Genomic DNA, 13,319 nt, shown 5'->3' on the forward strand with positions numbered 1-13,319 from the left:
GAAAATAGCCGATCTACAAGCTTGTAGATCTGCTATTTTCAGCATGCAACTAATTGTAAAATGACTTATACTGGATCTCTTGTCCACTAGTCCCTTCCTAGCATTTTAGTCCAGTTTTTATTTGTTGACGAAATTGTCAGTATATTCAGCCTTAGTTGTAGCTTAGTTTTAATTTAGTTTCCATTTAGTTTTCGTCAGTGGAAAAAGGTAGTCGACAAAAAAATTTCGTCTCCACTTCAGTCTACGAGATCAACACTGCGGCACACACACACACACACACACACACACACACACACACACAACACACACACACACACACACACACACACACACACAACACAAGCGGCTGTTCGTTACACTCGCCTGGCCCAGCTCCTCGTTGAGGTCGGAGGTGTTCACCATGGCCCTCTCGCCCAGCTCCTCGTCGAACATGTCGTCGTCCCACATGATGAAGTAGGAGCCCAGGAACTTCTGCATCTCCACCGTCACGTACATGGACACGGGGATGATGTAGTTGAACAGCACCATGAACGCCAGGAAGTCCGTGAACGCCCTGACCATCTGGAGAGGGATTGGTTGGTTGGTTGGTTGGTTGGTTGATTGATTGATTGATTGATTGATTGATTGATTGATTGATTGATTGATTGATTGAACATTGTATTAACGGTTTGCAGAATGGGTACAGTTCAAGGGAAAGTATATACAGGTCGATACAAAAGCTGCTATGGAGGTTAAAGCCAGACGAAAAAGGGTCCTCCTTGTTTACATAAGGGGGAGGCAAGACGACAATGCGCACGCACGCACGCACGCACGCACGCAAGGATTTTGCTGATAGAGGAATAGGCTAGTTCTCTAACTATTACTTGTGATAAACTAACATATGTAATTAGGAAGAAACCTGCTGTATTCTATATAAGAAAAAACACGGTGACATTGAAGACTTTTTAAGAGGAGTTGAGTTGATTGAAGTGGTTGAGTCGTCAGCTGTCGGTCGGGTTAGGGCTAAGGAACGGTTGTGGACATTGTGTATTTGTGCACGTTTGTTTAATTCTATTAAAGTTTACAACTAAAGTACTCCTACTAACAAAGTTAACGATGACAACACTCACTATGTTCCTCTGCCTCTCCACGTCGGTCCTGTTGTTGTAGAAGGGTTCGTCTCGGTTGGGGTCGGCCTGCCACACGTACTTCAGCGCCGTGTTGATCAAGGCCTTGCCGATCAGAATGCACAGGTACACCACCAGGTAGGAGTTCATTGACCTGCGGAGGGCGACAATGAGCAAGGAACACGGCGGTATATATGCTATTAGCCCATTTGTCGAAATAAAAAAAAATGTCTCTGAAAGAATATATATTCAAAGATTTGTGCCGCATTTTTAACGATTTTTCAAAAATAGCAGACCTACAAGCTTGTAGATCTGCTATTTTTCAATAGCTAAAGTATAACATAATGCTTAGTTAAAACACCAAAAGGGGTTCCCGTCCAGAATGGGTTAGACAAGTGGCCTATTATGGGGGAGTGTAATAGAATGTAATGGTACTGGATGGACTGCAGATGGAGCGTACTTTTCGACAGCCGAGCGTTTCTGAGACTTGGCCTGGTAGTTGAGCGCCATTTTGGTTTCCATGCCTGTGTAGATGGCGACGGCTGCAGAGAGAGAGAGAGAGAGAGAGAGAGAGAGAGAGAGAAAGAGAGAGAGTCTTTAATTACCAACACACACAACATACTTTGTAATCCAAAAACCCACATGACACGAGCTAACAGTGGGCTTCCTCAGCACATTTCATCTCATATAGGAGCTAGATTTAGATTTGTATTATCGCTAGAGCGATTGCCTCCATTATCGATCACATTGTTTCAGGAATAGAAAGCCTGCAGTTTCTATTAGCTTGGATTCCCCATCGATGATATCAGTCCCAAGACGGGTTTCCGAAACCGCCCGTGCTATTTTATTACCATAAATGTACTCCGTGTTCTTGAGCGTGGCACCTCTGAGCAGAAGGTTTTCTGATCCTAGCGGCCTGTCGACAGAAGAGAGAGAGAGAGAGAGAGAGAGACAGAGAGACAGAGAGACAGAGAGACAGAGAGAGAGAGAGAGGTCAATCACGTTTGCATTTACACATCGGCTCACATAACATTTACTGTCGGGAGAAACCTTGTATCTCCATACATTTTGTTTAACCCATTTAGACCTGACGTCGAAATAAAAAAAAAGATCCTGACAGTTTGAAGTTGAAAAACCTTATGTTTCTGTATCAGTGGTGCTCAATATTTCATGTCAAGGACCCCCCAAAAATGTAATATGCCTCCGCCACCCCCCATCTGAAAATATGTTGTTCCAGGGACCTCCCCCAGAAGCAACGATTTGAGTTAAAATGTTCACTCTGTAATAATATCAATGTGCCTCAAAGATTTGAGGCACATTTTCACGATGTTTCAAAAATAGACTTTTGGCTTTAAGGGGTGCCCTCTTATGGGATTTTAGCCCCTCTAACACACACACACACACACACACACACACACACACACACACACACACACACACACACACACACACACACACACACACACACACACACACACACACACACACATCTATGATACAAGTTGTTGAGAAACGCTTCTCAAACTTTTGTATTTGAAGGACACCCATAACTCTCAGAATTACAGACCTGTATAACCCATTTAGGCCTGATGTCGAAATAAACAAAAAAAGTCTTCTGAAAGAACATGATGTTCAATTTTCAAAGATTTGTGCCGCATTTTCACTATTTTTCAAAAATAGCAGACCTACAAGCTCGTGGCGCGCCACTCGGTGGCGCGCCACGAGCTTGTAGATCTGCTATTTTTCAATAGCTAAAGTATATACAATACATACCTGGCAACGGGCTCATTCCTGTCCATGTAGATGTTTACACGACCCACAAACCTGTGTATAGGAAGACACATAACATGCATTTTACAAATCCTGTGTGTGTGTGTGCGTGTGCGTGTGCGTGTGTGTGTGCGTGTGCGTGTGTAAGTAAGTAGCCTTGCCGAGCCATGAGGCCCATAGGGCAGTAGCCTATATCCTGTTTCTGTAGCGTGAGGCAGCTTGATGTACAAGTACACCCCCTGGACATGACGCTAGTATGTCGCAGGGACTTACCCCCCAATCCAACCCTTGATGCTGAGTATCAAGCAGGGAGGCACTGGGTCCCATTGTTTAGAGTCTTTGGTATGACCCGGCCGGGGATTGAACCCCGACCTCCCAGTCTCAGGGCAGACACTCTAACCACAAGGCCACTGAGCTGGTGGCGTGTGTGTGTGTGTGTGTGTGTGTGTGTGTGTGTGTGTGTGTGTGTGTGTGTGTGTGTGTGTGTGTGTGTGTGTGTGTGTGTGTGTGTGTGTGTGTGTGTGTGTGTGTGTGTGTGTGTGTGTGTGTGTGTGTGTGTGTGTGTGTGTGTGTGTGTGTGTGTGTGTGTGTGTGTGTGTGTGTGTGTGTGTGTGTGTGTGTGTGTGTGTGTGTGTGTGTGCGTGTTCTCATAATAGAAAATGAGTATTAATTGAGTGTTAATCACAATTAGTAAAATATCAGGGTTGGAATCAGGCATTATGGGTTGGTTTTAGTGTCGTAACGGGTGCCACGATTGTTATTTAATTCACCGAGGATCATTATCGTTTCGAGAAATGCGGCGCAAATCAAGCTCGGTTTGAGCCAAAAAGAAGAATCCGAGCAGCTCAAAGTGAACTTTACTCAGGTGTCTAGTTTGTCGCCATGCAGCCGACCTTCCTAGCCTGTGTTTTTTTAAAGAAAAACTCAATTGAATGTCGGCAAAATATCGGCCGTTTTCAAGATGTTTCGGCCATTATGTCTGGAACGGCACTGTGGTTGCGTATCGTACGGCTGGGGCCGGCACTGTGGTTGCTTGCAACTGCATGCAAGTATACCGATACTCGCAACCGTTTGTTTGGTTGTAAGCAGTGGTGGAAAGTAACTTTTACTTAGGTACTGTACTTACAGTAAGTACCATTTTGAAGTATTTGTACTTTACTTGAGTATTTCCAATTTCCAGATTTTAATTTTGATTAGAAAACATTAACCACTCCAACCCTATACATTTCGGCCATTAGAAAATAGCCGATCTACAAGCTCACAATGCGTTGCAACGCGATGCATTGTGAGCTTGTAGATCTGCTATTTTCAATAGATTTAGTACACATTTTGAACTTGTGAAATGGCACATTCTGCACAATGAGTACTTTTACTTTTAGTACTTTAAGTACATTTTGATGCCGATACTTTTGTACTTTTACTCAAGTACATTTTCAATTCCGTACTTTTACTTGTCACGAAGTAGTTCTAAATTGCAGTATTGGTACTTTTACTTAAGTAAAACAATTGAGTACTTTTTCCACCACTGTTTGGTTGTAAGGAGTTGCATGGTGGAATCATTGCATGGGGTTTGGGCCGGCTGAGCTCAGACCTTTACTGCATTGCTGTATGCTTGTTGGATGAATGTTGTGTAGTGTCATGGCCGCCCCAATGCATTTCCAATGGAGGTCACATGGTTTGACACAACATTTGTGTTGTGTGAGGGGGAGGGGGCAGTCGAAACACAGCTGAAAGCCATACAACAGACCATGTGACCTCCATTGGAAATGCATTGGGGCGGCCATGACACTCACAACTCTGTAAAGGTGAGTGAGGGGGAGGGGCACATTCGCTGCGCCCCTCCCCCTCACACAACACAATGTTGTGTCAAACCATGTGACCTCCATTGGCAATGCATTGGGTGGCCATGACACAACACAACATGCATCCAACGAGCACGAGAATTGCATTAAAGGTGTGAGCTCAGCCTTATGGTTATAGGCCAGCATGTCATGGCAGCAGCGCCGGCATGGCAGTGAGAGACGCGTTGAGTGTTTGTTACACAATGTCACTGACTTGTAGAGGTCAGGCTGTGGTTGTTCGCATTCTATGGTGGCCTGGATGGTCTCCACCTCGTCCTCCTTCTTGAACGCCTTGGTGTCCTGAACCGCATAGTAGGTCTGGAGAGAGAGAGAGAGATGCAGTGTTTATATTTTTTTCTATACCTTTATGTCCTATTTGACGAAAAATGAAACTCACTCTTGAAACTCACTCTCTTTATCTATCTATGCTTTCTCTCTCTCTTCTTTCTCTCACTCACTCACTCACTCACTCACTCACTCACTCACTCACTCACTCACTCACTCACGCACGCACGCACGCATGCACACACACCTTGTGGCTGCTCTCTCCGTCCAGGCTGGCCGTGGTGACGTAGCAGGTGCCGTCCTCTCTGGACGTGGACAGCAGGATGAGGTCACAGGGAAACGTCTCGTCTTCCTTCACCAGGACCACGTCCCCTACCTGACGAGAGGTACACAGGTGAGGGAGAGAGTTAAAGTTAAAAGTTAAAAGTCCTACTTTTTGTCACATACGTTGCTGTAGTGTATATGCTAGATTTGTTCTCCGCATTTGAGCCATCTCTTGGAGCGGTTGAGCCGCAGCCGTGCGGCTGCCGCCGTGCGGCAGCCGCCGTGCCGCGCTCGGGAATCATTTGTAGTTGATCTAACGGCGAGACGTAGTGGTCGGAGCTGGAACTGCAGGCGGGCCCCTGCATTTAGTGTGAGGAAACCCCGTGCAGCTGGGGTTTAACCATAGAGTATATAAAAGGGTAGAGACTGAACTGGCGCGAAGCTCCGCCCCCCCAGCTATTAATGTCAGTGGAAGTTGCTCAGTGGCGTTTTGAAGCACCCGGAAGACTGCCGGAAGTACCGTCTCAGAACGTCTACTTCCGCATTTGACCACCACATTTTGGTGGTCAAATGCGGAAGTGCAACCGAGCACCCGGAAGACTGCCGGAAGTACCGTCTCAGAACGTCTACTTCCGCATTTGACCACCAAATTTTGGTGGTCAAATGCGGAAGTGCAACCTGTTTAAGCCCAGCTGCACGGTAGCCGCCTGTAGTCCCTCCTCCTACCACTAGGGCCCAGAGCTTCAACGTTGAATAGCCTCACTGGCCCCTTGGGTTTAACATTGAGCACTTCCGCACTTCTCTCTCTCTCTCTCTCTCTCTCTCTAGTATTATCTGTGATGTACAGTGCTGATCTCTCACTATCTGGCTGTTATGCAACAGATGAGGAAATTTAAAAAATAAATAAAGCCTTTTAAATAAAAAGCTTAATAGCACCATAAAGTCATACACACAGAGACTGAACATTAATTACGCACGCACGCACGCACGCACGCACACACGCCATGAAACGGTATGATTCTCTGAAATGTTTATCTGATGAGACACACAGACACATGAGCACGTGTCACACACACACACACACACACACACACACACACACACACGCACACACATACCCTGAGCTTGCGGCTCTGTTTCCGGATCACCTTCCCGTACTGGACCACGTGAACAGGACACTGGTTGATAGAATTGTCTGCCTTGTGTCTTAGCCAGTCCTCGTAGCCCTGAGACACACAGAGTGTAGTAGCAGTAGTTTAGTAGTAGCATTATGTGTGGTCTTCAACCCTTTTCATATCAAGGACCACAATTTATTTGGCATTTGAGCCACAGACCGCCAGTTGATGACATTTAGCATCTCAGACCCCAAACTTGCTGTATTGATGTTGGTATACATTCTGAAATTGTGTAGACTTTTTGTATATTAAGTAATGCAGATTTTAGTTTCAGTTTCGCAATAATGTAACTCTTGAGAGTGTAAAATGAAACCAAAATGTAGAGTTAAAGATCTATTGGATAGCAACTGTCCATCATTTTGCATGGGGACCACCTGGAACCCCCCTCAAGGACCACTGGTGGTCCCCGGACCACTGGTTGAAAACCACTGTCCTATGTAAAATATAATATCCAGTTTTAGACGCTCAGGTTCCCGTTTTTGTGTCAATAGTTTGTAACAGCCCAAAGTGTACCCAACCATACCCAGGGTTAAAGTGGGCTATAGCCTGGTTTATATACCCCAGGGTGTATTCTGGGTAATACATTTGTATAGAGCAACTGTACTGTTATTCATTTGATTTGATTTAGTTTCACGCATTATGTTCTACTTTAGCTGTTGAAAAATAGCAGATCTACAAGCTCGTAGCCCGGCACCAAGTACCGCTTGTATAGGTCTGCTATTTGTGAAAAATCGTGAAAATGTGGCCCAAATGTTTGAATATATTCTTTCAGAGCGAACAGTTTTTAACTCAAATCTTTGCTTCGGGGGGGGGGGGGGGGGGTGGGGGGGGGGGGGTGGAACAACATTTTCAGATGGGGTCGGTGGCCAAATACATATAATTTGTGGGATCCTTGACATGAAATATTGAGCACCACTGATATAGAAACATGAGGTATTTCAGAAAACTGTCAGAATTTAGAAGACTTTTTTTTTTATGTCAGGTCTAAAATGGGTTAAAAGGAGATGATGCATCTCAAGGGGTTTAGCCTATATATATTCCAGTAACTTTTTATTCATGAAAAACACAAGGGGGGGGGGGTATAATCATCAAAATAATGAGAGGGGCGTATAGTTTGGGGGCAAAAGGGGTATATTTGGGAATTGGGGCTAGCGTATGTTATATTCCCCGGGGGTATTATGTGGACTAGCCCATGGAGAGGCGACACACCGTTGGTGAAGAACGGAGGAGTAAGCGTGACACAGTGGTGGCGGGATGGGCTGGATTATAGGCTGAAATGGGACAGCAGCTGGTGCTTTGGTCCCCCAAGTAGGCCATGGCCATTTTTCACTTGTTGTTAAGATCATGGTCGTGAGCATTCAAATGACGCGTAAAAGTACAGCGCACTGGAATCTGAAAACAGTTGACGGTGTGCTTGTTTTAAAAGTTTTTGCACTGAGACCTGAGACTTGAGATCAGATTCTAAAAATGTCTTCTACATCCTGACAGTTTTCTGAACAAGCAAAAATAGCAGACCTACAAGCTCGTAGCACGCCACTCGGTGGCGCGCTATGAGCTTGTAGATCTGCTATTTTTCAACAGCTAAAGCATAACATAATGCTAACACCAAAAGGGGTTCCCGCCCAAAACGGGTTAAAAGTCAAGAAAAACTTGGAAAAGCAGCACCCCAAACCCCGGCCTCGTAAATATCACAGACTGGTAATGAAAATCTCAAAAGGTGGCCCACCCATTTGACCACTTGAAGTGGTGCACCCACAAAACATAGATAAATATAGACACAAAGTAGAGGTTGATGTATACTTCAACTGAGTAGCAAATGTCATTATAGAAGTAAGACACTGTCCAGCTGGGTTAATTCAATTAACCCAGCTGGACAGTGTCTAATTAACTTAATTGGACTCACCTGTTTGATGGAAGTGACTGTTATGACAAAGAACAGAGGCAGCCCACTGGTAATGGGACTGGTGGGAGTGTCAATGATCAACTAGAGAGAGAGAGAGAGAGAGAGAGAGAGAGAGAGAGAGAGGCAGGGAGGAGACAGTGGGAGAGAGGTTGATTTAGAGCAGGGGTGGGCAACTGGTGGCCCGGGGGCCACATGCGGCCCCCACCTTCACTTAATGTGGCCCTCAGTTAATGTCAGAATACTGATATAATATTGGTTACTATTCCACAACACACGCAAACATGACCCGATGTTATTACTTCAGTCTAAATTAGTAGCTCATTGCTTCAACACAAGTATAATTAAAGGCATTTGAAATTACATTAAAATGTTAATTTTCAGGATTCCAATTAAAAAATAGCAAAAATGCACGATTTCAATTCGAATATAGCAAAAATAGCCGATCTATGACAGTAATATATGGCCCTATTATGGAGTGAGTGTGGAAATATAGTGGCCCTCTCCATCGTCAAAGTTGCCCACCCCTGCTTTAGAGTGAAAAGTTATATTCAACTTACGAGATTCATACTAGCGAGCATCGTTACAGTACTCATTGTTCGGTATACAGTATTCATTGTTATGTTCACTACAATATTCATTGTTCAGTATACAGTGATCTTTTCCGCTCTCACCTGGACCAGGAAGATGATGAGGAAGTAGAAGTTTGCGACTCTCCTGAACTGCTCGAACAGATTCTTAGGGACGAAGTTCCAAAACGTGTACTGTATAGAGATAGAACAAGACAGCAATGCACCGCACAATACATTATAATGATGACAGTATGAGTGTACATGTACAATTGTACATGTACATCTATTCTACATCCTGACAGTTTTCTGAAAAAGCTATATTTTTCTATGTCAGTCGTTCTCAAACACTTTCATGTCACTAGCCACCGAGTGGCGCGCTACGAGCTTGTAGGTCTGCTATTTTTGATGTACATGTACATGTACGCGTGCACGTGCGTGCGTGTGTGTGTGTGTGTGTGTGTGTGTGAGACGCACCTTTGAGGAGACTATCCTGTTGTCGGGGTACCTCTGTGGTATGTAGGCCTCGGTACCGGGAGGAGGTTCTTTGTGTCCGATATAGACCGTCCTGCTGTCGACCCAGTTCTCCTCACCAACACACTGCAAGAGACACAACACACACACACACACACACACACACACACACACACACACACACACACACACACACACACACACACGGTTACAGACAGGCTGTGGTGGGGAAAATTACAAGTAAAAATCCGGAATTCAAAATGTACTTAAAGAAAAAAAAATTCAAATGGATAAAAATCTTTTGAAAATAGCAGATCTACAAGCTCACAATAGTTTGTGAAAGTACAATATTTTCCTCTGACATCTAGTGGAGTACAAGTAAAAGTATAGGCTTCTGGAAATTGGAAATACTCAAGTAAAGTACAAATACCTCAACATTGTACTTAAGTACAGTACTTGAGTATATGTACTTAGTTACTTTCCACCACTACAGACAGGCTGAACGGAGGGTGGGAAGAGAGGGAAGTAAAGCAAGGGAGATAAAAGTAAATGGAGCATGCGTTTTAAGCATTGTTATAATTTAGCTATTGAAAAATAGCAGATCTACAAGCTCATAGCGCGCCACCGAGTGGCGCGCTACGAGCTTGTAGGTCTGCTATTTTTGAAAAAAAGTGAAAATAAGATTTAAAAATAAATCTTTTTTTTTTTTTTTTTTTTTTTTAATAATTTGGGGACCCCCTAAAATAATTTGGCGACCCCCCGAGGGGTCGCGACCCACAGGTTGAGAACCCTGATCTACTGTATGCTTCGTCGTATGGCGTTTTTTTGCACTCCGAAAATTGCCAATAGATAATCTATTTACACGAGGGCACGAGGGAGGGAAAGCGTGCGTGCGCGTGGGTGCGTGCGTGCGTGTGTGTGTGTGTGTGTGCGTGTGTGTGCGTGCGCTGTACACTCCCAGTGTAACATTCTAAGATGTTTGCTTATGAAGAAACACAGACAGACAGACAGACCGACAGACAGACAGACAGACAGACAGACAGACAGACAGACAGACAGACAGACAGACAGACAGACAGACAGACAGACAGACAGACAGACAGACAGACAGACGGTTGCATGTATAATAAGTAATGTTTTGACTGTGAATGAAAGCTTTTGTACGTTACATTCTGACTGGCTGCATGTGACTCACAGTGGAATGCATCTCACACACACACACACACACACACACACACACACACACACACACACACACACACACACACACACGCACACGCACACGCGCGTACAGAGAGCAGAGACCAACTGATAAGATACCCAACAGGAAATAATGACACATTGCTTTTTTACTCTAGTGAAGTGAATCACATCTCACACACGTTTAAAAGGAAATAACCATAGCATGTTAACCAGAAAATGTTGAGTTAGGTTTAGTTTAGGCATAGTTTTACTGGGGTTAAGTTTAGCAATAGGGTTAGGTTTAGTTTAGGCATAGTTTTACTGAGGTTAAGTTTAGCAATAGGGTTATAGGTTTAGTTTAGGCATAGTTTTACTGAGGTTAAGTTTAGCAATAGGGTTAGGTTTAGTTTAGGCATAGTTTTACTGGGGTTAAGTTTAGCAATAGGGTTATAGGTTTAGTTTAGGCATAGTTTTACTGAGGTTAAGTTTAGCAATAGGGTTAGGTTTAGTTTAGGCATAGTTTTACTGAGGTTAAGTTTAGCAATAGGGTTATAGGTTTAGTTTAGGCATAGTTTTACTGAGGTTAAGGTTAGGAATATAAGGTTACTTTAGGAATACCAGGTTGAACAGTTCTGCCGGCTGTACGCCCGGGGCGAGTTGGTAAATGGGCGACTCGTTTGCAGGGCTCGGAATTGCGACCGTTTTGGTCGCAATTAATACAATCAATAAAAAGGTTAATGGGCTCAGACAGCATTATAATGCTGGGTCGTAAACGTATTACTGTATGTGTGAATGGAGGGCTCCTTCTGCCCTCTCTGTGAATGTTTGGTTTAGTCGACTTGGTCTTTCAGACTTCTTAACAAAGTATAGACAACTATTTGTTCAAATGGGATACGTGGGAGGCACACACTGGAGCCACTGTCTAATTGTAAACTGAGCAGACTATTATGTGAACTGCACGTACTTGAATTTCCCTGAATATCCATCGCCTTTGTTATTTTCATATTTTTTGTTTTCATGTATGTATTTTCTATTTTCTTTTATTGCTTACTTTACTCTGTTTTTGCTTTAACCCATTCTGGGCGGGAACCCCTTTTGGTGTTAGCATTATGTTATGCTTTAGCTATTGAAAAATAGCAGACCTACAAGCTCGTAGCGCGCCACCGAGTGGCGCGCTACGAGCTTGTAGATCTGCTATTTTTGAAAAATGACTGACGACTGACATAGAAACAGCTTTTTCAGGAAACTGTCAGGATGTAGAAGACAATCCTGTTAATACTGTTTCTGCATTGTTTTCCGGTACCATGTGTGATTGAAAATAATACAAAATATGAATCAATATAAAAAAGGGTTAATTTCGAGCCCTGGTTTGGTATTCCTTGTTGTCAGTGTTGGGACTGAGCTTGCGGTGGTGAGTGATGTGGCAGTAGGGCTATATGTATGCGATAGACTACAAGGTCCAGCATGCTTTGCATGTATCAGACTTCCGGTGACTATAGTAAACAAGTGTTGTACAAGCTACTAGCTGTGTCCCGTGTCCCGTCATTTAACAAGTGATGCTTCCAGAGCAGCAGGAGACGGCGGCCATCTTTGTGCATGTGCTTCCCTCCAGGGACGTGCACACATAGACATCAAAGGGGGCTTCAGCCCCTAGCTGCCCTTTTACCCGTCTGTAAAACAACTGCCCTCTCCAGACCACGAATGCAGCATTTACTACATGGTGAAAGAAATGCTAAATGCCACTCCTTTCCATGTCATACCGGAAGGCATGCAGCATTCAGGAGAATTGCTTTTTTCCCCCCGAAGTCTCCTGAACTTGAACGCAGCATTTTGCGTTGAACAAATTTGTTTAGAAATCCATGTCGTAATACACCACATCTCCACTAGCTAAAGAGCGCTGGGTTGCGCCCTTAGAGTATATATGAATAGAGACGTCACCGTATTTCTCCTCCCATCCACTTGCATTAAGTTGCTCAAAAAAAGCGCATGAGGCGATTTCACTCCTCCTTCCGAGTAAGAACAGAGTGCATTCTGGGATTGATTGGGCCAAACTCATGAACGCGCTGCCATTGCACTGAAACAGCGTTCACGTGTCATCATGAACGTGCGCAATGATAGTCAACGGACCAGCGCGTTCATGAGTTTGGCCCAGCGCTGCAATACCAAATTCGGCCACTATGTCCATTTCGCTTCAGGGTTTCCTCCGGGTGCCGTCTCTATTCATATATACTCTAAGGTTGCGCCCCCCGAAAATAGCTGATCTACAAGTTCTGCTGCGACGCGTTGAAAACGCTGGGATTTCAGCCCCTCATGCCTCTCTAAACGCTCTCTAACACGTCCCTGTTTCCCTCCCGGGTATGACCTGTGGTAAACCGCGGCGTACAGGCTGAGCTGCGCCAGACAGCTGATCTCTAAGCACACCTAATCCTCCTCTGTGTCTCTCTCTGTGTATCTCTGTAGCACTCTTTATACTCCTACTCTTCTATCCACTGAGTGGTCCCTGATTAGTAAAAGTATAAATACTGCAATATAAATATAAAGTATAAATACTACAAGTAGAAGTCCGGAATCCAAAATGTACTTGAGTAAAAGTATAAACGTATAACCTCTTTGGTGGGGACGTAACAACTACAAATAAAGGTAAGAAAGCCTTCTAGCTGGAATTCTCCTTTAAAGTACCAAAAGTAGAAAGTATAACAGTCACTATGCAGAATGTCCCATTTCAATGTTTTGAAATGTATACAAATCCTTTG

General features: G+C 44.2%; 1 protein-coding gene across 1 annotated transcript in view; it reads right to left on the reverse strand.

The window, feature by feature from the left end:
- LOC306917135 (phospholipid-transporting ATPase IH-like) overlaps positions 1 to 13,319 on the reverse strand; it is a gene marked incomplete at its 3' end in the record, with an annotated part of 89,883 nt that overhangs the window by 34,991 nt on the left and 41,573 nt on the right. The window contains 11 exon segments of the mRNA XM_079495268.1: positions 358 to 561; positions 1,110 to 1,260; positions 1,567 to 1,648; positions 1,958 to 2,022; positions 2,880 to 2,930; positions 4,932 to 5,035; positions 5,250 to 5,378; positions 6,385 to 6,492; positions 8,345 to 8,425; positions 9,016 to 9,105; positions 9,388 to 9,510. Coding sequence (XP_079351394.1) covers positions 358 to 561; positions 1,110 to 1,260; positions 1,567 to 1,648; positions 1,958 to 2,022; positions 2,880 to 2,930; positions 4,932 to 5,035; positions 5,250 to 5,378; positions 6,385 to 6,492; positions 8,345 to 8,425; positions 9,016 to 9,105; positions 9,388 to 9,510 — 1,188 coding nt within the window.

This window comes from Electrona antarctica (assembly GCF_951216825.1).
Source record: "Electrona antarctica genome assembly, chromosome: 24".
Lineage (NCBI taxonomy): Eukaryota > Metazoa > Chordata > Actinopteri > Myctophiformes > Myctophidae > Electrona > Electrona antarctica.